The 24,020-nt window shown below is 43.1% G+C and overlaps 1 protein-coding gene across 3 annotated transcripts; it reads left to right on the top strand.

Moving 5' to 3' along the window:
• Nucleotides 1–1,232: 1,232 nt before the first annotated feature.
• Nucleotides 1,233–23,461, top strand: LOC307020892 (uncharacterized protein; the record flags this gene model as incomplete). 3 transcript variants are annotated; one of them, XR_013803002.1, is made up of 2 exons in its annotated part: nt 1,233–1,717; nt 23,294–23,418. XR_013803002.1 is itself a non-coding variant. In XM_079652585.1 (2 exons), exons 1-2 carry the CDS (start codon nt 1,525–1,527, stop codon nt 23,459–23,461), a joined length of 372 nt encoding a protein of 123 aa, XP_079508711.1. In that variant the 5' UTR covers nt 1,233–1,524. The 3 variants fall into 3 exon arrangements, 2 of the variants coding, with proteins under 2 accessions (XP_079508711.1, XP_079508710.1); XM_079652585.1 differs by having other exon boundaries at nt 23,283–23,461; XM_079652584.1 differs by lacking the exon at nt 23,294–23,418 and adding an exon at nt 19,442–22,032.
• Between the last annotated feature and the right edge of the window lie 559 nt (nt 23,462–24,020).

The following is a 24,020-nucleotide window of genomic DNA, read 5'->3' as shown; positions in this document are numbered from 1 at the left end:
CAAGAAGATACAACATTGAAGAAAACAGAATCATATAAGTACATCAGGTTTTATAGAGGCAAACATTTCAAGTGCTAATCAACTGGCTATAGATAAGCCAGCCCTTTATTAGTATATAAGTGCTTTGTTAGTAATTCTATCGCTCGAAGTGGAGTCGAAAGAGATGAGTTTTCAGTCTGCGCCGGAAGATGTGTAAGCTTTCTGCTGTCCTGATTTCAATGGGGAGCTCATTCCACCATTTTGGAGCCAGGATAGCAAACCCACATGTTTTTGCTGATGGGAACTTGGGTCCCCCTCGCAGTGCGGGTACAGCGATCTGTTTGGCCGATGCAGAGCGAAGTGCACGCGCTAGGGTGTATGGTTTAACCATGTCCTGGATGTAGGAAGGGCCAGATCCATTCGCAGCATGGTATGCAAGTACCATTGTTTTGAAGTGAATTCTAGCAATTACTGGAAGCCAGTGAAGTGAGCGGAGGAGCGGAGTGGTGTGGAAAAATGTTGGAAGGTTGAAGACCAGACGAGCCGCTGCATTCTGGATGAGCTGCAGAGTTCGGATGGCACATGCAGGTAGACCAGCCAGGAGGGAGTTGCAGTAGTCTAGGCGTGAGATGACGAGAGCCTGGACCAGAACCTGCGCTGTTTTCTGGGTCAGCTGGGGACGTATCCTCCTGATGTTGTAAAGAGTGTATCTGCAGCAGCGGGTTGTAGCAGCGATGTTTGCAGTGAAGGACAGTACAATATCTGAGTACTTCTACTTTTACTTAAGTACAAGGTCTGAGTAATTCTACTTTTAATTAAGTAAAATATCTGAGTAGGCCTACTTCTACATTTACTCAAGTACAAGATCTGAGTACTTCTACTTTTACTCAAGTAGGCTACAAGATCTGAGTACTTATTCCACCTCTGCAGCTTACAATAAGTCAATCAACCACGAGGATGCAAACTCCAAACAGCACGAATCCTGCAAGAAAATTAGCTTCAGATATGCCAAACATTTGTAATTGCTATACAGATATTTGATTTGTGTACTGCGACCTGTTTATTTATTTTCCGTTTTTCCTTTATGATTATTTTCTGTTAGTTATAAAAGTTTTTTTTTGAAAGAGTGGTTTTATTATTGATCCAGTAGTAGGTGTTAAGGCAGCGTCTAGATGCCAATCGTTCTTAAAACCAAAAAGAAGAAATCCTTCCCGCTTTTATTTTGACGTCATCAAACCGCACCGGAAGTGAAGGTCCCAGCTCTTTCTAACCTGGATCGAGGTGGCTACCCGTTGCTACAGTTCTCTCTCTCTGTGTTTGAGAAAGTGTGTGTGAGCTCCAGCACTGCTGATCCATCATCTGTGTGTTTGGATAAACCTCTGAATGGACTGTGTGCTCTTTTTTCTGGAGCGTTTACCTCGGACTATAGGAGCTAGTTTAGCATGCTAGCTGGAAACACGTTAGCAACACTAGTCAGATTGAGAGTTTGATTTAAGAGAAACGGTGTGTTGAACGGAGTTTGCAGGAAAAGGTGATCTAGTAAACATGAGTAAAGTCCAAATGCTGCTGTCGTTGAAGAAGCAGCGACTCACTGCTGCTGTTGAAGATATATTTGCTCTGTTTGAAAAAACGATAGCAGAGTACGAGGAGGAGCGGTCTCTTTCCAAAGAGGAGAACAAGAAACTCCAGAAACTACTGGACTCTGTTTTACAGCCTCAGCTTCGGATACACAGAGCAGGTATGTTCCCTTTACCCTTAATTAACACTTTACACTCTTCAGTAGCACTTTATTGTCACATTAATAACCCTTTAGAGTAGACCCTTTATCAGCACTTGCTGCAGGTAGTAGATCCTGAAGTAAAAGTACAAACACCACACTGTGGAAATACTCCATTACAAGTTAAAGTACTTCATTCATATCTTATTTAAGTAAAATTATGTAAGTATTATTAGACGCATGTACTTTATTATAATAATTAAAATGTATTACGGAAGAGCAAACCTACCAAAAATAAATATATTTATTAGGGGTGCACCGAATGGGAAATTCTTGGCCGAAACTGATACTGAAAATAGGAAACAGTTGGCCGAAAACCGAATGCCGAAAGGCCGAAAATGATTAATAGAAATATATATATATATATATATATAATGTATACATTTTTTACCAATGTTGTTCAGCTGCCTGATTATGGAAAAATAAATGATTATGGCTAAACTTAACTTAAATAATAATCACTATTATGGGTCCATAAAACATTTATTCAACACTTTTGAATGCATACAGTACATTAATTCCAAGTCAAGTGCATTTTCTTTTCTCTGTAGGAGAATTACAACAAAGTGCATTCAGAACAAAGCCAAGGTGCTTTAAAACTGCATAAACATCTAGGCCAGTAGGCCTACAACAAAATAGTGTAAATAAAGACTGTAACAGCCAGGCCTTCAACAACAACAAATGCACCTATAAGTGCATGCATACAAATGTGCAAACTGGATAAATCCACATGAATGTAACTATTTACAAATGAAATTACAATTGAATTTCAAGAATCTGTAAATAAGGCTGTCTGTCCTCATAAGCAAAGTAGTAAACATTGTATAAAGATACATAAAGTGAAAACTGGATACAAAATCCACAATCAATTACAAATTAAATTAGAATTTCAAGAATCTGCAAATAAGGTGGTCTGTCCTCATGAGCAATGTAAACAACATTGTATCATTTAGATACCGAAAGTACAATATATTGAACACTGTGCTGCTGTCATTTCCCCCTAATGATAACCTGAGATGGTGAATTATAACTCACAATGAAAATTGTTCAGGAAAGTGGGTATAGAGTAGACATGTAGAACTAGATACGTTTATGATAAGCCAGCCTTGTCTACTTATTAAGGAAAAGTGGGAGGTTCTTTTTAATGAACAGTAGCTTCTCTGCTTTATCTCCCATAAGTCTGTTCCTCTTCTCATCAAGCACATGAGAGGCAGCGCTGAACAGTCTCTCGCTGTCAGTGCTTTTGATTTGATCTTACTCCGCATATTTGTCCGGGTGTTTTGATTTCAAGTGGTGGAGTAATCTCTAAGTGGTGAAAGTCTTTGCAGTTACACCCCCTCGAGAAATGTCAGCTGAACACGTTTTACAAATCGCAATCCGCGCCTCTTTCTCTGATATTTTTAAATATCTCCAAGCGGCAGACATGTTGGCTGTGAGCCAGCCGCGAGCATATCGCCGCGTTTTGATTACGTCATCACAACAACACGTTAGCTTACCAACGTAACCCTGTTTTCTGACATTCGGTGATATCTTTTCGGTGCTAGAACCCTTTCGGCCGAAAGCCGAAAGGGCCTTTTTAACCATTTTCGGCCGATAATTTTCGGCGGCCGAATATTCTTTGCATCCCTAATATTTATAAAAATACTAGGGGTGCACCGAATGGGAAATTCTTGGCCGAAACCGATACCAAAAATAGGAAACAGTTGGCCGAAAGGCCGAAAATGATTAATATTATATTATATATTATATTAATGTTGTTCAGCTTCCTGATTATGGAAAAATACATGATTATGGCAAAACTTAACTTAAATAATAATCACTTTTGAATGCATACAGTACATTAATTCCAAGTCAAGTCCATTTTCTTTTCTCTGTAGGATAACTACAACAAAGTGCATTCAGAACAAAGCCAAGGTGCTTTAAAACTGCATAACCATCTAGGCCAGTAGGCCTACAACAAAATAGTGTAAATAAAGACTGTAACAGCCAGGCCTTCAACAACAACAAATGCACCTATAAGTGCATGCATACAAATGTGCAAAATGGATAAATCCACACTATTTACAAATGAAATTACAATTGAATTTCAAGAATCTGTAAATAAGGCTGTCTGTCCTAATAAGCAAAGTAGTAAACATTGTATAAAGATACATAAAGTTAAAACTGGATACAAAATCCACAATCAATTACAAATTAAATTAAAATTTCAAGAATCTGCAAATAAGGTGGTCTGTCCTCATGAGCAATGTAAACAACATTGTATCATTTAGATACCGAAAGTACAATATATTGAACACTGTGCTGCTGTCATTTCCCCCTAATGATAACCTGAGATGGTGAATTATAACTCACAATGAAAATTGTTCAGGAAAGTGGGTATAGAGTGGACATGTAGAACTAGATAAGCTTATGATAAGCCAGCCTTGTCTACTTATTAAGGAAAAGTGGGAGGTTATTTTTAATGAACATTAGCTTCTCTGCTTTATCAGCCATAAGTCTGTTCCTCTTCTCATCAAGCACATGAGAGGCAGCGCTGAACAGTCTCTCGCTGTCAGTGCTTGTGATTTGATCTTACTCCGCATATTTGTCCGGGTGTTTTGATTTCAAGTGGTGGAGTAATCCCGAAGTGGTGAAAGTCTTTGCAGTTACACCCCCTCGAGAAATGTCAGCTGAACACGTTTTACAAATCGCAATCCGCGCCTCTTTCGCTGATATTTTTAAATATCTCCAAGCGGCAGACATGTTGGCTGTGAGCCAGCCGCGAGCATGGTCGCGCGCCGTGCTTGTCGCCGCGTTTTGATTACGTCATCACAACAACACGTTAGTTTACCAACGTAACCCTGTTCTCTGACATTCAGTGATATTTTTTCGGTGCTAGAACCCTTTCGGCCGAAAGCCGAAAGAGCCTTTTTAACCATTTTCGGCCGATAATTTTCGGCGGCCGAATATTCGGTGCATCCCTAGTTTGAAGCTTGTAACGGCATAACAAGCGGAGAACGGAGTAACTTAACGTCACAACTAGGGCTGCAACGATTAGTCGACATAATCGACGACGTCGATCATAAAAATTCGTCGACGCGGAATTTTAGTGTCGACGCGTCGTATAAAAACAATCGGAGAGCCGGTAACGTTAATTCAAAACTGCGCAAATGTTCATTTGTAACTGCAATGCACTACAGGAAGTGCTGGGGGCAGTATACTCTCCATTGTCTGCCATGACTGCATTCTGTACTAACAACAAAGAAGAAAGAATACGAACGATGGCGGAAAGGAGAGAGAATGAGGGTGATGAAGAGCTCAAAAAAGCGAGACCGAGAGTTTCAAAAGTGTGGGAGTATTTCACAGACGACAAGCCAAAGAAGTCAGTGAAATGCAGAATTTTTAAAGGGGAATTGGCATTCCACGGCAGCACTACAGTGATGCACGAGCATTTAAAACGCAAGCACCCTGGAACCGTGAGGACTGCTACTTTGGATCATGGGTAAGTTTGAGCAAGTTAGCCATAGTCATGTTTACGTTAGCTTACATGTTGGAAAACAGAACGTCTCATGGTTAATGCTTGCTAAGCAAACGCTATTTCAGTTATGTTGAGGCTGCGTGTCCACCAACGAGCTGCTAAACAGCGCCAAGCTTACAGCGTAGTAGAGCACACTAGAGCTTTATGGACGCTGTAATTAATTCCAAACTTAAAATAATAATTAACAAGGGTCTGCGAAATGACAAGAATAAAATGCGATTGAATTGATCCTGGGACTGGACAACAGGGTGACATTCACAGGTGTGCAGACTTGAGGTAAAACATGCACTGGAGCCCGGAAAAGGAGCCGTGCCCACAGGAAGCAGAGATGGAGGGTGTGACAGAAATAATCGTTAGATTAGTCGACTAATCGAAAAAATAATCGACCGATTAGTCGACTACCAAAATAATCGTTAGTTGCAGCCCTAGTCACAACAGGCATAACAGCCGTTGTTTCCCGTGAGTACAGTAATCCAAACAAAAATATCTTCCCTCCGTAGTATTTTCATCATTTGCTCCGCTAATAATCAATCAGATCGATGGATTCCAGAGAAGAGAAAACTTTAAAGGCATTTTTCTCAAAATGATGACTCTGTAACAGTCATTATATATAATGTATATAACTGTTTGTTACAGCAAAATATGTCACATTATATATAATGTGACATATTTTGCTTAATATTTGGAGTAGCCTACAAAAACAATCCTGATATCATTAAAAAGCTAGCGATGGAGCAGGTCACTTTGCATTAGGTTAAATAAAGCAGGCAGACATAACAAGAAGAATATGTAAATTGTAACCCAATCAAATAGGACATTTTCACACCATTCAAATGTATCCATGTAAATTACAACCAATAAAAAAGCTTAGATTTGTTTATTTGTTACGTTGTTCTGTGTGTCAGCCGTTAACCTAGATAGAAAGAATATATAGCCTACACTTGCAAACATGTCAGAAGAACCAGCGCAGAAGAAAACGAAATACAGTCAATCTAAACTTAAATTTAACAATTGGAAGGTCACATCCCTGACATCCACATCTCCGGAGCCTGGACCTTCTTCAAACAGCGAAGCCAGATGAACCCAAAAGCAGTAGCTCTACGGCCGCAGAAACTGTCAAAACCGCCGCCCCCACCGCCGCCGTTGTTGAACCGTAACAGGCTGGTTCCGACTGCCTGGAGGTTTGTTGTCGGGACATTGAGGGGGGGTAAAGCTGTACAGCTAACTATTGGAAAAAAGGAGACCGCTAGTAGATTATTTGGGCAAAGAGAAGGTACTTCAACGCAGAATGGTACAAAAGCAGAGAGTGGTTAATTCTTTGCAAAACCACTAAAGTGATAAATTGCGATGTTAACGAGCTCATGATAACCTCATATTTTTTTAACTTAGTATCATACCTGTAGTCTAGAAAAAGGTAAATGTGTGCATTTTATTATAAAGTTGTGTATATCTACAGACTGTTTCAAAAACTAAGAAGCTTATAAACATCAGGTTTAAAACTAAAAGAGCTTTACAAAAAAGTAACTCAATTAAAGATGTTTGGAGTTTCATTTGAGTTATTCATTTAAATTTTTTGTCAAAGAGATGCTGATTTGAAACTGTTGTTAGGCCTACATATTACAGTATTTCCTGTTTCTGCCAGAGACAATGGAGTTTGTCCCAAAGCTTGCCGCTGTATTTACTCCCTCCATCTGACAGGAGGGAGCCTCATGTGTCACTCCACGGAGTTCACTCCGTCACGGAGGGGGAGTGGGTAGGGTGTAAGGCGTGGTTTGGGATTGGGCCATGCACACGCACTTTTTTTGGCCCCCTCACTTCTAAAATGAATCTGGCGCGCCTGCTTTGCTAACATGGCAACATAAGGATATTTGGCGTTTGTAATAGCTTTGGCTCGGTCTGAACTTTTTGCGAATGGTGGAGGCTTAAATGCTAGCGGGAGTTGGGTTTGCACTTCAGTATTTTTTCTTTTGGTACCGGTGATATTCACGTTCGGGTGATAACTTTTCGAAAGGGTGTGCAAGTTTGATGTATTGCCAGCCGCGTAACCTATTTTAGTTGAAAAATGCTGACAAAAAGCGTTGGTTCGGTCCACCTGTCTTTGTCCGTCATCCTTGTACGTAACTGCGAAACCAAAATGTTCCCAAACCGGAGACTTCAATGATGCTGGAGGATTTTCGAGCTCAACTTTATCTGCGTTCGCCATTTCGACAGTTCCTCAAATTACTGACTACATTTGAACGCATCCCTGTGACCAGCTCTCATAGTATGCCTCTCGTCCAATGAAATGACTTGCTCGCTCTATGACGCGTTGAACCCAATGTGAGCAAATGACTCCGAATAATTTCGGTACGTGTACCGTTACACCACTTCTGAAGAGTGCACGTTAAAGGTCCCATGTCATGCTTTTCCGGTTATTACCCGTCCCCTTGTGTGTTTTGTAGCTTTTTCTGCAAACGGTCTGCAAAGTCACAAACCCTTAAAGTACACCCTGTAGCGAGTAAAACTCTAACACAGAGAATACGTGTCTATTGTTAAGACCCGCCTTCTACTCCGTGGTAGCGGCTCGTGGGGAGACCCGCAACATAAAATAATACACGCAAAAACCAGTACTTGATAACAATCATTTATTGAAGTACAGCCGTTTACTCACACAAGCAATCCGGCAAACGAAAAGAGGTCTGGAGGACTGGCCAAAAGAAACAAACAGAAGGAGGGAACCCGAGCCAGCCACACCACGGGCCGTAGGACCCAGAGTTTCCCTCCCCTAACCAGAAATCAAATAAATACCCTATAGGAAACAAAATAAAGCCGCAGAAACTGACCTCCAGGCTAAACATAAAAAAATCTGCAGATAAATGGTCTACAGCTCAAAAGTAGCAGAGAGATAATTAAAGGCGAGTGTCTCCCAGCATTAGGATAGGCGAGACCTCCTTCTCCTCCAGTTTCTCCTTATAATACGGCTGAGTGGAATTAGTTACACCTGGGCAGAGGCGGAGCCAGGGGCAGACCAGGTGCACCTGAGACAGAAAAGACAACTGGGGAGCATCTATACTGCCCCAGAACGTCTCGTTGGAGATTTTGGAACATTGAACAATATAAATCTATTCTAGTAGACCTCAACAATAGAATTACGATCAGTAAAAATGGCCATGTCATGGGACCTTTTAAGATTGTCTGCTCCTTGAGCTCTGTGATCATTTATGTGGGCTCTAATCTGAGGTGCTTTGATTTGCAGTTTCAGTGTTTCCCCTAGGATGGAGTCATAGCAGCGGTGCTAAGTCACGTGGGCCCAGCATAATGTGAGCACGTGGAATCTTTTAGTATGTGCACGTGCGAAGTGCGCCCCGCCAATTTGTTTCTATGTGTCTGCCAGCACAAGAAAGGCTCTTGAGACCTAGTACCAGGGCCGGTACTAGCCAATTTGCTGCCCTATGAGAGATTTTATATATAAAGAATAAAGGAAAAATCTCTACTAAAGACGAATACACTACAAAAACAGAAACTTCTTGACATAGGTAATATACGTAAAAATTGCTTCAAATCTATTCAGTATTGTATGATTGATACATGTTTGAATTGGGGGGTAGACATCACATCCTCTAGGGAGGTCCAGGGGTATGCTCCCCCGGGAAGATTTTTTTTAACATTTTAAAGTAAAATGTTTCAATCTGGTGCACTTTGAGCACACAATTACTAGAGACCTGATCTAGGGGGTACAACTCTTAAACACCCATATGAAAAAGATCGGTTTACATTTTAATAATCAAATAAGTATATGAACATAACCAATAACCTACCATAGCCAATAACAAATAAATGTAACTTATTTTATTTTTCATTCATATCTTATTTGACCTAGTTAACATGTATTTATTTATGCATATTCTTGTATCCCTCCAACTTTAAACAATATTTTTGGTTTACTGTCCTATAGTATACATTGGAATGATTTCAAACCTGTTTTTATTTATCCTAATAGTGCCTTGGAAATATGTGTTTAGACTAAAATTAGCTATCTTAACACTCAGAAGAACCAGCACCTTACCGTGGTAGAGAGGTTTGTGTGCCCTGATGAACCTGGGGGCTGTGTTGTCCGGAACCTTGTGTTCCTGGTAGGGTATCCCATGGCAAATTGGTGTCAGGCAAGGGGCCAGACTAAGAGTGGTTCACAAGACCTCATGAAAGATGACACACTAAGTGAGGATATCCGGCCCGGAGGAAGCCCGGGGTCCCCTTCTGGAGCCAGGCCCAGAAGGAGGACTCGTCGGCGAGTGTCTGGTGGCCGGGCTTGCCATGGAGCCCGGCCGGGCATAGCCCGAAAAGGCAACGGGCAACACCTCTGCTTCTCCGTCCCGCGGGCCCACCACCTACGGGAAAAAGCGGTGGGTTCGGGTGCGCTGCCAGAAGGGTGGCAGTGAAGGCAGAGGGTCTCGACGGACCAGACCCGGGCGACAGAAGCTGGCTTTGGGGACGTGGAACGTCACCTCTCTGGGGGGGAAGGAGTCGGAGCTTATGCGGGAGGTGGAGCGTTACCAGTTGGATCTGGTTGGGCTCACCTCTACGCACAGCGTCGGCTCTGGAACCTTATTTCTGGATAGGGGTTGGACTCTATTCTTCTCCGGAGTTGCTCAAGGTGTGAGGCGCCGGGCGGGTGTGGGGATACTCACAAGTCCCCGGTTGGGTGCTTCGTTGTTGGAGTTTACCCTAGTCGACGAGAGGGTCGCCTCCCTACGCCTGCGGGTTATGGGGGGGAAAACTCTGACTGTTGTGTGTGCTTATGCACCCAACAGCAGTTCAGAGTATACGGCCTTCCCTGGAAAGAGTCCTGTATGGGGCTCCTGAAGGGGACTCTTTAATCTTGCTGGGAGACTTCAACTGTGGGCAATGATGGAGACACTTGGAGGGGAGTGATTGGGAGGAACGGCCCCCCTGATCTGAACCGGAGTGGTGGTTTGTTACTGGACTTCTGTGCTAGTCATGGATTGGCCATAACAAACACCATGTTCGAACATAAGGATACTCATGAGTGTGGTACCAGAGCACCCTAGGCAGAAGGTCCATGATCGATTTCGTTATCGTATCATCGGACCTGAGGCCGTATGTTTTGGACACTCGGGTAAAGAGAGGGGCGGAGTTGTCAACTGATCACCATCTGGTGGTGAGTTGGGTCGAGTGGCGGGGGAAGCCTCTGGATAGACCTGGTAAGCCCAAACGTGTAGTTTGGGTGAACTGGGAACGTCTGGAGGAGACCCAAGTTCAGGAGGCCTTCAACTCACACCTCCGGCGGAGCTTTTCGGGCATTCCTGTGGAGGTTGGGGACATTGAACCAGAGTGGTCGGTGTTAAAAGCCTCTATTGCCGAAGCCGCGGCGGGGAGCTGTGGTCTCAAGGTCCTAGGTGCCTCAAGGGGCGGTAACCCTCGAACTTCCCGGTGGACACCGGTGGTCAGGGAAGCCGTCCGATTGAAGAAGGAGGCCTTCAGGGATTTGTTATCCCGGGGGACTCCCGAGGCAGTTGCAAGGTACCGACAGGCCCGAAGGACAGCAGCCTCAGCCGTGGCCGAGGCAAAGCAGCGGGTGTGGGAGAAGTTCGGAGAAGACATGGAAAAGGACTTTCGGGCGGCACCAAAGTTGTTCTGGAAAACTGTCCGACACCTCAGGAGGGGGGAGCAGGGAACCATCCAAGCTGTGTACAGTAAGGATGGGACGATGTTGACCTCAACTGATGGAGTGTTAGGGCGTTGGAAGGAACACTTTGAGCAACTCCTGAACTGGACAACTCCGCCCTCTATGTTAGAGGCAGAGCTGGAGTATGACGGGGGATCGACACCAGTCTCCCGGGGGGAGGTCACTGAGGTCGTCAAACAACTTCACAGTGGCAAAACCCCGGGGGTGGATGAGATCCGCCCAGAAAAACTGAAGGCTCTGGGTGTTGAGGGACTGTCATGGATGACACGTCTCATCAACGTTGCGTGGAAGTCGGAAACAGTACCGAAGGAGTGGCAGACCGGGGTGGTCGTTCCCCTTTTTAAAAAGGGGGATCAGAGGTAGGGCTGTGCAATTTAAACGATCCTGCGATATATATCGATATTTTGTTTCCCGAGAAAGTATCGATATTTCAGCCGCGGGTATCGATACATTAACTCCCATTCAAATCCCCCGTGTTCCGCCTGGCACTCTGCTCGCTGCCCATTCCCCCCCGTTCGCTTTGCATGAAGAGCGGTTACGTCAGCCAGCCGAGCCGCTAGTGTTGCTGTAGAGCATTTCTAGATACACAGACGCCGGTGTCTTCTTCTCGCAGTGACTGCGAAGCGGTTCAGGAGAATGGCGGCAAACATTAACCACACTGGAGAGGGTCTTCTCTACCGCTGGAGATATCGGCCCAATCCCAAACCACTCCCTCGACGGAGTGAACTCCGTCTGTAGCCACACTCGCAGCTCAACGAGGCTCCCTCCTGTCAGATGGAGGGAGTAAATACAGCAGCAAGCTTTGGGACGGCCTCCCCTCTCTCCGGCAGAAACAGGAAATGCCGTAACTGTATGTAACAACGGTTTCAAATCAACATCTCTTAGACAAAAAGTTTAAATTAATAACTCAAATAAAACTCCTAACATCTTTCATTGTGTTTCAAAGCTCTTTTAGTTTTAAACCTGATGTTTATAGGCTTCTTAGTTTTTGCAACGGTCTGTAAATATACACAACTTTATAATAAAATGCACACATTTACCTTTTTCTAGACTAAACACAGGTATGATAAGTTAAAACATATGAGGTTATCATGAGGTTGTTAACATCGCAGTTTATCAGTGGATGTTTGCTGGAACTACTTGTTAACAGCTTGAAAGCAGCGGACACACACAGCGCGACTCCGGTCAGGTAGAGACCGGTCTCAAGTCAGCACCGCTGCAGACTCGCTGTTTGAGGGCTTGATAGCCTACTCCCCCTCCACACTCGTAGGCGGACCCTCCGCGTGAACGCGCAAACGGAGGGGTAGGGTGTAGGGGGCGGTTTGGGAATGGGCCATCGTCACTGCTCAGAGAAGTGCACTTCTCCCAGACCACGTTGATCAGATTATATTCCTGAACAAAAATCTGAAGAGAATGTAGATGCAGTTATGTAGAGAGGAGCCTTTCTATTTAGTGTTTTTGGCTTAAATGTTACTCCTTTGGACTTGAATTATTGGCAGTTACATTTTACATTAAATGTTGTTCTTAGTGACTTGAACTATTGGCTACCTCATATTCTGTGTTAAGCTAAAAATGCTGTAAAAGAATCTGTTCAGAACAGGCCACCTGCTGCACCTTTTAATTCTCCATTGTCCATTGTGATACTGCACTTTATGTACTTACGTTTCAAAGGCTTGTAAACTACAGTTGGCACTGTTTCAATAAATGAAACAAATGTTCTCACCACATCTTTTGAGTCATTTTGTCCAGCATTTGCAAGCTGTAGACTCTGTCTAGTCAGAGCCATATATTGTATAATTGATGCTTTCAGTTTTCAGTTGAATTAATTCAATCCAAGTCAATGGAACACTGACAAGATGTCACCAAAATCACACTGTCCCTTTAAAATCTTTCAGAAAATGATGTAAGTGTATCGAATTATATCTAATCGAATCGTATCGTTGGCTGAATATCGTGATATATCGTATCGTGAGCTCAATATCGTGTATCGTATCGTGAGATTAGTGTATCGTTACAGCCCTAATCAGAGGGTGTGTGCCAATTAGAGAGGCATCACACTACTCAACCTCCCCGGGAAAGTTTACTCTAAGGTACTCGAAAGGAGGGTCAGGCCGATTGTCGAACCTCAGATTGAGGAGGAACAATGCGGATTCCGTCCTGGTCGTGGAACGACGAATCAGCTTTTTACTCTCGCAAGGATCCTGGAAGGGGCCTGGGAGTACGCTTATCCAGTCTACATGTGTTTTGTAGACTTGGAGAAGGCGTATTACCGGGTTCCCAGGGAGTTACTGTGGGAGGTGCTGCGGGAGTATGGGGTGAGGGGGTCTCTACTCAGGGCCATCCAATCTCTGTACTCCCAAAGCGAGAGCTGTGTCCGGGTCCTCGGCAGTAAGTCGGACCCATTTCCGGTGAGGGTTGGCCTCCGCCAAGGCTGCGCTTTGTCACCAATCATGTTTGTAATATACATGGATCGGATTTCGAGGCGTAGTCGTGGGGGAGGGGGTCTGCAGTTCGGTGGACTAAGGATTGCACCACTGCTTTTTGCAGATGATGTTGTTCTGATGGATTCATCGGTCAGCTTCAGCACTCACTGGATCGGTTCGCAACCGAGTGTGAAGCGGCTGGGATGAGGATCATCACTTCCAAATCTGAGGCCATGGTTCTCAGCAGGAAACCGATGGACTGTCTACTCCAAGTAGGGAATGAGTCCTTACCCCAAGTGACGGAGTTAAAGTATCTCGGGGTCTTGTTCTCGAGTGAGGGAACAATGGAGCGTGAGATGTGTCGGAGAATCGGAGTAGCGGGAGCGGTACTGCAGTCGCTTTACCGCACCGTTGTGAAGAAAAGGGAGCTGAGCCAGAAGGCAAAGCTCTCTGTCTACCGGGCCATTTTCGTTCCTACCCTCACCTATGGTCATGAAGGATGGGTCATGACCGAAAAAACGAGATCGCGGGTACAAGCGGCCGAGATGGGTTTTCTCCGCAGGGTGGCTGGTGTCTAGAGCCATATGAAATCCGTTTTATTATTTTCCAAATTCCATTTTATTTTTTGCCAAATTCCGTTTTTTCCGTTTTAATATTTCAGAATTCTGTATTTTGCTTTTTACGCTAATTTTACCATCAGAAATAGTGTCTAATAAGTGGGAATGAATAAATTTCCACAATTCAATAAGATATAACAGTCTTTTTTAATGTTTAAGTGCTACAGTTCAATTTTAAAGTGCTTATAAGCTTCAAGTAAAGAAAAAACTCTAAACAAAACATTCCCTTGGCTTCTGGCTTCTGAGTTAACACATTTTAAGCAAACTTTTCTCTCTGTGCTTCAAGTAAAAAAGATAAATAACTGTAAACAAAACACTCAATACAATAACTGTAAACACAATAACTGTAAACTGTTACGCTTTTCATTATAAATGAAAAAATGCATCAGAAAATATGTAACAACTTACTTAGTAACCTGAATTTAGTTGAAAACTTGAAACTAAAACAATAAAACGTGTTTCTGTTTCCCTGTAGTAGTATGACTAGTACTACTACTCCTTATTAGCTCCTGTCTGTCCATTTAAGTCTTCCATCTATCAGAGACATCTCCATTGAAGTACATGATGGTCAGCCTCTTTGTGTTGAGCTCGGTGAGTGCCTCTCGCTTGTCTGTAAGGAGAGTCTTGTACTTGCTAAAACTCCTCTCACAGTCAACTGAGCTGACTGGGAAGTAGATGTAGGACATTGCCATTTCTGCAACTTTTGGGAATCTCACACTCATGCCCCTCCAGTAATCAGCAAGAGTGACATCAGCTGCCAAGGGCTCCCTGGAGTGCTGGTAGGCAATCCATTGCTCACTGAGCTCTTGTGATGGGTTTGCCATGGGTATCAGTCTTGTGTAGGCTTCCATCCGCTTCTCCATGGCTGGTGCCTGCCTTGGATCGAACACTCTTATCAGCTTGTAGATCTCTCTGGCTGGGTGCATGTCCCAGTGCTTGGAGAACTTTGTGAAGGCCAAGTGGAAGGCATCATGGAGATCGTCAAGAACCTGCTTCCTCTCTCAAACACCCGTCTTTCTCAGCAGCTCATCTGTCTTGGCACCAAACCCGCATGTTTTTGCTGTTCCATTCACTAGGTAAGAGCCCAGGTCCTCTATGATGTTGTATGCAGACACTGCTGTGGTACGATGGGTTCCTTCTAGGATAGTCAGAGCTGTCATCAGTTTGGAGCAGCCTTCTGCGATGAAGGTTAGCTTCACAGTGAGGGCCTGCATCTTTTCCTCTGTTTCTAGCAGGCTGAGGATGTTTGTGACTGCTTGGGCTGATGAATTTTCTTCCAACAAAAATTCTCTGTACAGATAAACATGCTCTGCGTGGTACTGCACTGCCTCAAACCAGCTATTCCATCTGGAGCCCACTGATTCAGGAGGAGCCTTGGTGTGCACAAACTCCTTGTTGATGAGGAAGCTCACCCATCTTCTCTTTCTAGCAGGCTTCCTGCAGAAGACAGATCTCATCGCTGCCACAAGTGATGCAGCATCAGAGAAGTATCTGTAGTGCTGCCAGGTCTCACCCACCAGATTTATGATATGGCAGAGGCACGTTACATGGACACTGTTGGGCATCACTCCTTTTAGAATCTCCCTGTATGCCTTCAGACAGTAGGAGGCATTATCTGTGACCACTGCCCAGACATCATTCAGTTCCAGATTATTGCTGTGGAAGGAGCGTATGATGGCTTGGGCAACTGTTGAGTGGCTGCATCGATCCATGAAAATTACATCCACCAGATAGTACTGGTTTTCAACACCTGCAATGAAAGATAACACAAGCAAAAGATTATTATATTTCAGCCAAATAATATTGTGACAAAATAAAAATACACATTTCAAGTGTAAACAATAGATACAGCTAGGCTACTGACATTATCACAATGTCAGTAGCCTAGCTATAGTATCTATTCTATTGTGATGAAATACAGTAATGCATAATTTATGCACCTTTAGTTTATTTTGTTTATAAAGGACAGTGTGCACTGACAATCATTTGCATTAAAAAAATAGACTGGTGCACCAGATTTAGCAAGGAGCTATAATTTCCATCTATAGTCCTAAATGTAGGACTACTGTACATAGCTATTTAATCACAATAGTGTCATTGATTAGCCTCGCCCTCTAGCTGTATCTATTGTGATCACCAGGCAGAGATCATCGTCATCACACTTTGCATGCTGACAATGCACACTGCAGCATGTAAAAAAAATTAGGATATTTAAACGACATGTTAATAGGCTGTTCATTAGCTCACCAATGACGATGTTTAGAACAATGCAGTCCCTGGTATCGGTCGTCTCGTCAACAACCACCGACAACTTCTTCCCACGGATTTTCTCCAAAACAGCCGTTATATGTTGGTCAAACACACGGGGCAGATGGATTTGACGAAGGGCTGTTTCGTTCTCGGGCAGCGCTCCTCCCTGCTTGCAGTGCTTAACTAGAAATGGTCGCAGCTTCTTCAGCTTTGCTAAAGGGATGTCTGACTCGGCGCAAACAGCTACAAAGTCCTGCACAAACTCTCGTCTTGAATCTGCTGACGAGGTACTTGCTGTAATTGTAGTTTGAAGTGCAGGTGTGTTTTGGGAAGCACAGTGTTTTCCCTTGTTTCTGACATGGCTTTTCGAGACTAAATGATCGTCGCAAGTATTTTTGCGGGTCCAATCCACGGTATGTTGACAATATTTACAAAATAACTTATCGCCGGAGGCATAAAAATCATTCGGATACTGCTGTGCTCTGAATTGAGGGTTTAGTGTGGAATTTCGTAGCTTTTTAGATGATGATGTTGATACCGAAGCAGCTACACGCTTGGACATTGCTGTGTTGTTGTGAAGCAGTGTGGAAGTGACGTGTGCGTTGTAACACGTGTTAGCGTCCCGGTCATTTTTGCTTTACACCAAACGTTCCATCGTTCTCCCGAAAACGGAATTTCAGTCCAAATTATGGCAAATTCTGCAATATTCCACGTTTTACAGTTGATTCCATTTTTATTGGTCAATTCCGCGATTCCGTCCGCGATTCCGTGAACGCGGATTTCATATGGCTCTACTGGTGTCTCCCTTAGGGATAAGGTGAGAAGTTCGGTCATCCAGGAGGGACTCGGAGTTGAACCGCTCCTCTTTCGCGACGAAAGGAGCCAGTTGAGGTGGTTCCGGCACCTAGTTAGGATGCCACCTGGGCGCCTCCCTGGATGGATGGATGGAACACTCAGAGAGTCCTTTACCTCACTGAGCCTCTCAGTCTGACAGGAGTGCTCTCCTCCACCCTGGTTGTAGAAACATCTACTTCTTATATCCGTTAGCGCAGCTAGCACCAGATTCTAATAACAACAGCGCCGGTACCGGTGCGCCCTCTCTCTCTCTCTATCCCTCTCTCTCTCGCTCCCACGCTCGCACTTTGGCTGTGAACTGTGGGCGCCTGATAAGCCAACATCCCCCACTTTCATCACTTGCAGCGCCCACCGTACAGGGCAAATGAAAAGTGTAACCGCGGTGAAAAGGGTGTTACATTTACTTAATTATGAATGTTGTTACATCAAGGCCAAAAATTAGGATGAGCGCCAATGGTCAAAAATGTTTTTTCCCCTCCCAGAGCTACCAGCGCGGCGCCCCCTAGATCTGGCGCCCTAGGCGACCGCCTATGCCAAAAATCTGCCCAGCCTAGTGCATACAGTGGCAATGTCTCAAGATTTAGCAAAAATACACCTTTTATTTAGACCCTCCAGATAAACGCGGGCTAAAATCCTTGATTATGCGATTAAACATGCGGGGTTTTTATGTGATTTTATGCGGTGAAATTGCGGGAAGTTGCGAAATATGCGGAAAGTTGAGAAAAATAATAGATCTTTTTTTAAATATTGGGCTGTCTTATTTATTCTCTCTCACACACAACCTGCCACTAACGTTAAACCCCTTTCCTATTCAATTAAACACATTCAATGTTTATTTATTGTAAAAGCAATGGGGCTATTTTAATCACACTCTCTCTCTCTCACTCTCACACTCACACACACACACACACACACACACACACACACACACACACACACACACACACACACACTTCTCCGCCTCATTCTGTTTTCATTTACTCGTTCGTTATCTGACCAGCTTCAATCTTGTAGGCTACTCACTTCGTTTCTTGTAGCCCTCGAAAGGGTTTTGGAAGTTGATGCCTCGGTGAACGTGAGTTGTTTGGCTTTCTTGTCCGCAGCAGCAGAAAGCATTTTCGAATGTTTGAATGAATCAAAGTGGGTCGTCACCGGCGATTTTCTCTAAGACGTATGCTCCAACACACAGTTGCACGGGATGCAGAATAGTTTCCCCCCACTTTCGTGAAAGACCTCGGGGTACTGCTTTGCCCGGTCTTTAGCAGAAATGTTCGTCGTGTGAGTTCCACACGTTCACTCTACGGTGTTGTTTACCTTCTGTGATGCGCGAGCTGATGACGTCACGTCATCATCATCACTACTTCACGTCAAGACGAGTAAACTTTTTTTCCCCTCAACTTTGTGTGGAAAAATGCGGGGATTATGTGGCCTTTTGATAAATATGCGGCCTTTTAAAAATCTGCGATCGCGTTTTTCTGGAGGGTCTATTTATTGAACATACAGTAACACAAATACTACAAATCCACATAACAAACAATCAAAAATGAAAAAGGGTTGCCACTTATTATTATTTTAACTTTAAAAACAAGAAGTAAAAAAAATATTTTTTTATTTTTTCCGGTACCTGGCTGGCGCCCCCTAACAGCGGCGCGCATATTTCAGCAGCGGCGCTGCGCCGCCACTATTTGTATATAGGGGAAACACTGAGTTTATGAGGCTGGTAACTCTGATGTATTTATCCTCTGCAGCAGAGGTAACTCTTGCTCTTCCTTTCCCGGGGGGGTCCTCATGAGAGCCAGTCTCATCATAGCATTCAATGGTATTTGCGACTGTACTTGAGGATACATTCAAAGTTCTTGACATTTTCCGGATCGACTGGCCTTCATTTCTTAAAGTGATGATGGATGGTCGTTTCTCTTTACTGGGTTGAGTCGTTCTTGCTATAATATGGATTACAACAGCAGTCAAATATTACTTTTTACTTAAATAAGGTTTGAATGCAGGATTTTTATTTGTAACAGAGTATTTTATACTGTAGGCGTAGTGTATCTCTGAACGATCCTAAATACAATTCCTTGTTTACATTGCAGCTAGTGCTACGCCAGAAGAAAAAACCCTTTTTCATTTTTAACTGGAAGTGGAAAGGGGCTGGGCTACATAAGGTGAATTGAGACAACACATATACACAATAGGCGGGACTAAGAAAGATAATGTGAAAATATAAAAACAAAGGAATTAATTAGGGCTGCAAAATGTCTCCCATTTTAATGGTGATTAGATTTGTAAATGCTAACACTTAACAGTTTGTTCTGACTGTGTGTTTCCTGTTTCCTGCAGATGTCCAGCTGCTGGTGGTGGTTAAAGAAGAACCTCTCCCTGACCAGCAGGAGTGGAGCACCAGTCTGGACCAGGAGGACCCAGAGCCCCCCCCACACATTAAGCAGGAACAGGAGGAACTCAGGATCAGTCAGGAGGGAGAGCAGCTTCAGGAGCTGGAGGAGGCTGATATCACCAAGTCCACTTTCACTCCTGACCCTGTGAAGAGTGAAGGTGATAAAGAGAAACCTCAGTCCTCACAGCCTCATCAAAGACAAACTGAACACATGGAAACAGAAGCTGATGGAGATGACTGTCGAGGACCAGAACCAGCCAGGAACTCAGATCCAGAGAGCAGTTTACAACCAAAGACTGAGGACGCCACTGAAGAGTCTTCTGAACCTGAAACTGGAGACTCTTCTGAACCTGACACTGAAGACAGTGCTGATTGGAAAGAGACCAGAGAACCTGCATCAGGCTCAAACCCACTGAAAAATAGACATGAATCTGTCAGTGATCCACGACGTAGTGCTGAAAATAAACCATTCAGTTGCTCAGTTTGTAACAAATATTTTTCACAGAGTGGAAATTTAAAAAAACACATGAGAGTCCACACAGGAGAGAAACCATTCACCTGCTCAGTCTGTAAGAAAGCTTTTTCACAAAGTGATCGTTTAAAAGAACACATGAGAGTCCACACGGGAGAGAAACCGCACAGCTGCTCAGTCTGTAAGAAAACGTTTTCACGGAATGGTCGTTTAAAAGAACACATTAGAGTCCACACAGGAGAGAAACCATTCACATGTACAGTCTGTAAGAAAGCTTTTTCACTGAGTAGAAGTTTAAAAGAACACATGAGAGTCCACACGGGAGAGAAACCACACAGCTGCTCAGTCTGTACAAAAACTTTTTCACGGAGTGAACATTTAAAGAGACACATGAGAGCAGAGTCCTGCATCGGGTCGGGTACTGTTGGAGCAAACACCACAGTGTTGGTGGCTTAAAGCCCACCTCTGCTCCGCGCCTTCCGTTAGATGAGCCTGGTCACATTAATAAGAGAAGGAGTTCAAAACACCGGCATAAAAGTTAAAACAATAATCTGATTTTAATGGTAAAAAAACACACAATACGAAATTCAGAGTACTCTGGACTTCCAGTTCTACTGCCGTGCGATACAGGTATCGGGACCAGCCAGTCAGAAACAGGAAGCCCCGTGCATGAATAAACATCAGTGTACATAGACAGATTTGGAGGCAGTCGGCAGTCGAGTTCACTCCTAAGCGAATCAGAGTTATGGGAAAAATGTATTTTACTTCTGAACAGAGCGTGAGAGCTTAGGAACTACCCAAGGACAGAGTCAATCTTTTATCTTGCACCTGAATTCACTCCTTTACTTTCCCAAGGAATATTTCACACAAACTATTCTTTCCCAGACAATCAAACATTGTACACAGATATATTGGTGCCCAGAAAGGACCTTGAAAAGAATATGTGTGTGTGCTGAAAAGAATGTGTGTGTGCTGGTATCTAGGTCAGTGAGTGTGAGTGGGAAGGTTATATATCGCAGCGCATAATCATAACCTCTGCAGCGCATCAATCTGCTGTTGAGCGCGCCACATTCAAAATGGCTGAGGTGAAGCTCTCTAGCGGAGAATACAGCATTTTCAATAACACTTCCTCAAGAGCGAAATCCAACGTCTGGGAGGCTTTTGGTGTCAAACTAGATGGAGAAAATAACCAACATCCCACGCTTTTTGAGACAAATATGCAACTGCGTGTGTTAATAATTGCACGTTTTCACTGCTCATATATATGCGGGTTCTTGTCGGGTTGCAGATCCTGTGCAGACGGGTCGGGTCGGGTTGTGGAACTAATTGGCAATCTTAAAAATCAGACCCGTGCAGGACTCTGCATTAGAGTCCACACAAGAGAGGAAAAATAGAGCTGCAATGTTTGTGACAAAAGATTTGAATGGTATGATCGTTTCAAAAGACAGAAGTGTGTTGGTCGTCAGCTGCTTCTGTAACTGTAAGGGAATACATTTTTCTATTTTCCTGATGTTACTCCCGAAGCCTGATTTCAACCACCTGCAACCGATTCGCCAATAATCACAAATGTTCATTGCTTTGACCCCTTGACTCGACTATCTCTTGTTTAAAAATCGTTACATCTCCTCAGGACCAAGTTCCTGTGTCCTGCCTTTCACCTGCTGATCACCCACTGCTCATTTAAGGTGGACTGACCTTTACAAGGGACCAGAGTCTTAGCGTCTTAATGCAAACGCTTTGTAAAGAGATGCTAGACCAAAAACGTGCTGTTGGGTTTTGTGCTCTCTGCAGGACGGTGTCTGTACTCAAAGATTGTTTATAAAATCAGAGCTTCACTCTGTTTTTGTTGTCTAAACGCCAACAGAGCGATACGTCTTCTTTCCAGCAGGTGGCATACATGTTACATCATCCAGTTCAACTGTCATCCACATATTAATGATTCAAAACAGCAATGTGTAAGATATGGCTAGTAATTGACTATTTCAACAGAATGTGAAGAGGTTACAGTCTTGAGGCCATGTCCAATATGTTTATGTTTTGTTTGATTAAATCTACTGAAATGAGCATTCAATGACTAAATTATTCTTGATGACTGTCATTACATCATGGGTTTGTATTGCAATATTAGAACGCATAAAACCCAACTTTATTTCTTCCGAGTTGCGGATGATCATTGTTTAGAAGTCCGCTGTGTTTCATCCAAAATGTCCCTTTGTGCTCTGATAATGCTGAAAGTATCTGTTGTATGCTTTACCTGCTCGAGTAACAAAAGTGTAATTCACTGGACAGAGACAAGAGATAGTGGATGGTTCCAGAAAAGAACCAGAAGATAGTCCGAATAGAGCCTTCAGGTTCTGAAAATGATCAGGGATAGAGCTAGAAAAAAACTCCAAAAACCTGAATAGAGCTAGAAGATAGCCAGTACAAAGCCAAGAAAGACCCAGTAGAAAGACAGAAAGGAGCCAAAAGAGTTTGTTTTTTAATATTCAAGCTCTTCTCTTAAGATATGTGAACTTCCTATCTCAACATGTATCCTTTTATTCCAATTTAAAAAAAACTTACATTTGTGCTGCCAATTATTGAGATTGTTTCACAGCTTTATCTTAAATATTTAGACTTTTTTCTTTACATATAGATGACATAGGATGAACAGCACGATCCACTCTGCTGGATTCTGCCCAAATCGGCTCAAAATGCATGCAAACATCTCGCTTTGTCCATACTGCTGCAGTTGTATTGTTCTGGATTCATAGTGAAGTGTATTAGATGTTCTGCACTCTTATTGTTATGCATTTTAATATAAAGTGAAATACCCATTAAAAAAAAAAAGTCAGAAAAGAAAAGAGACTCACTTAAGGAAAAAGGTTCTGAACCAGTGAGAGTTCTTCATTTACACATAAACATGGTCAAATATTTAAAGTTGTGACCGGATGGTGTCCTCCGCACACATTTTACGCTTTGCATTTTATTGATTCATTTTGCCTTTTATACCACACTGCAAGTCTGACATTTATTAATGAGACGACTGGAAGTTACGCTGCAGATTTAAAGACTTATAAACACAGCTCAAGTCTTTCAAAGCTAGAAATATTCAGAAAAATCAGTGCCTGTTAAATCAAAGGGAAAGCAATCATATAAGACAACATTTGTGAAGAGGATAAGATCAACTCAGCGTACAAGACACATCAATACTGTGATTTTTGGTCATAATCCTGTCTCTATGTTCATAGAGATAGGATATTACAGTGTTTGAGGGCCTATGTCGGTTAAAAGCCAGCGGAATGTTGTATTAGTCTGGGATATAACTCATAAAGTTCTTCCCCAGCTCTCCTACGTGATGTCCGGCTGGTGTTACTTCGTCTGCCCGGTGGAGTTCAACAACGACTCCAACCGGTTCCAGGTGGACTACGAGCTGTCGGAGCTTTTCCAGCTGCAGGACTACAACCTGCCCTCCGTCCTGGAGTCCTTCACCGGATGTGTAAGGCTCTCCTGACCTTCATCTGTCCTTCCTGTTTTCTGGCATCACAAGTCATATAAACATGAATGTATGAAACAATAAAATCAATATTTTGCAAATCCAGTATGTAAAAAAACAAGAGGGTTCCGTAATACTTGTAGAATAAAATGTTGTGGCGCAACCTTTCAAACACTTTAATTGTTTCAGCTATGTTATTTAGTTTTAATCCTGTGTTACTCATTAGGTAAAGTTAAATATATCTAAATGTTGTTTCTAGAGTACACATTAACAGAACCGAAGTCCCGTTTAACTACAGGTGTTTATCATACGCTTGAACCTCATTATATTTTTCTCGGCCAGGATTGATTTTGATCATTTTATTTCTTGAAGAAAACAAACTGTTGGTTGATAATTAAATTAGCTAGCTTGCTAATAACCATTAAACAGTTATCTCTGTATCTTGAGTTGTTTTATGTCAACCTCTGACACTGAATAAATGTACAAACATGAAACTGAAGTATAAAAACTTTGTTCGAGACTTTTCAGTATTGGTCAGTATCGCTGTACGGTGCCTTTGAGACTTCATGATTGCTGA

The sequence above is a fragment of the Notothenia rossii genome (assembly GCF_949606895.1).
Source record: "Notothenia rossii genome assembly, chromosome: 9".
In the NCBI taxonomy this organism is placed as follows: Eukaryota; Metazoa; Chordata; class Actinopteri; order Perciformes; family Nototheniidae; genus Notothenia; species Notothenia rossii.
The sequence above is the reverse complement of the archived record's forward strand: the minus strand, read 5'-3'. Positions and strand labels throughout refer to the sequence as shown.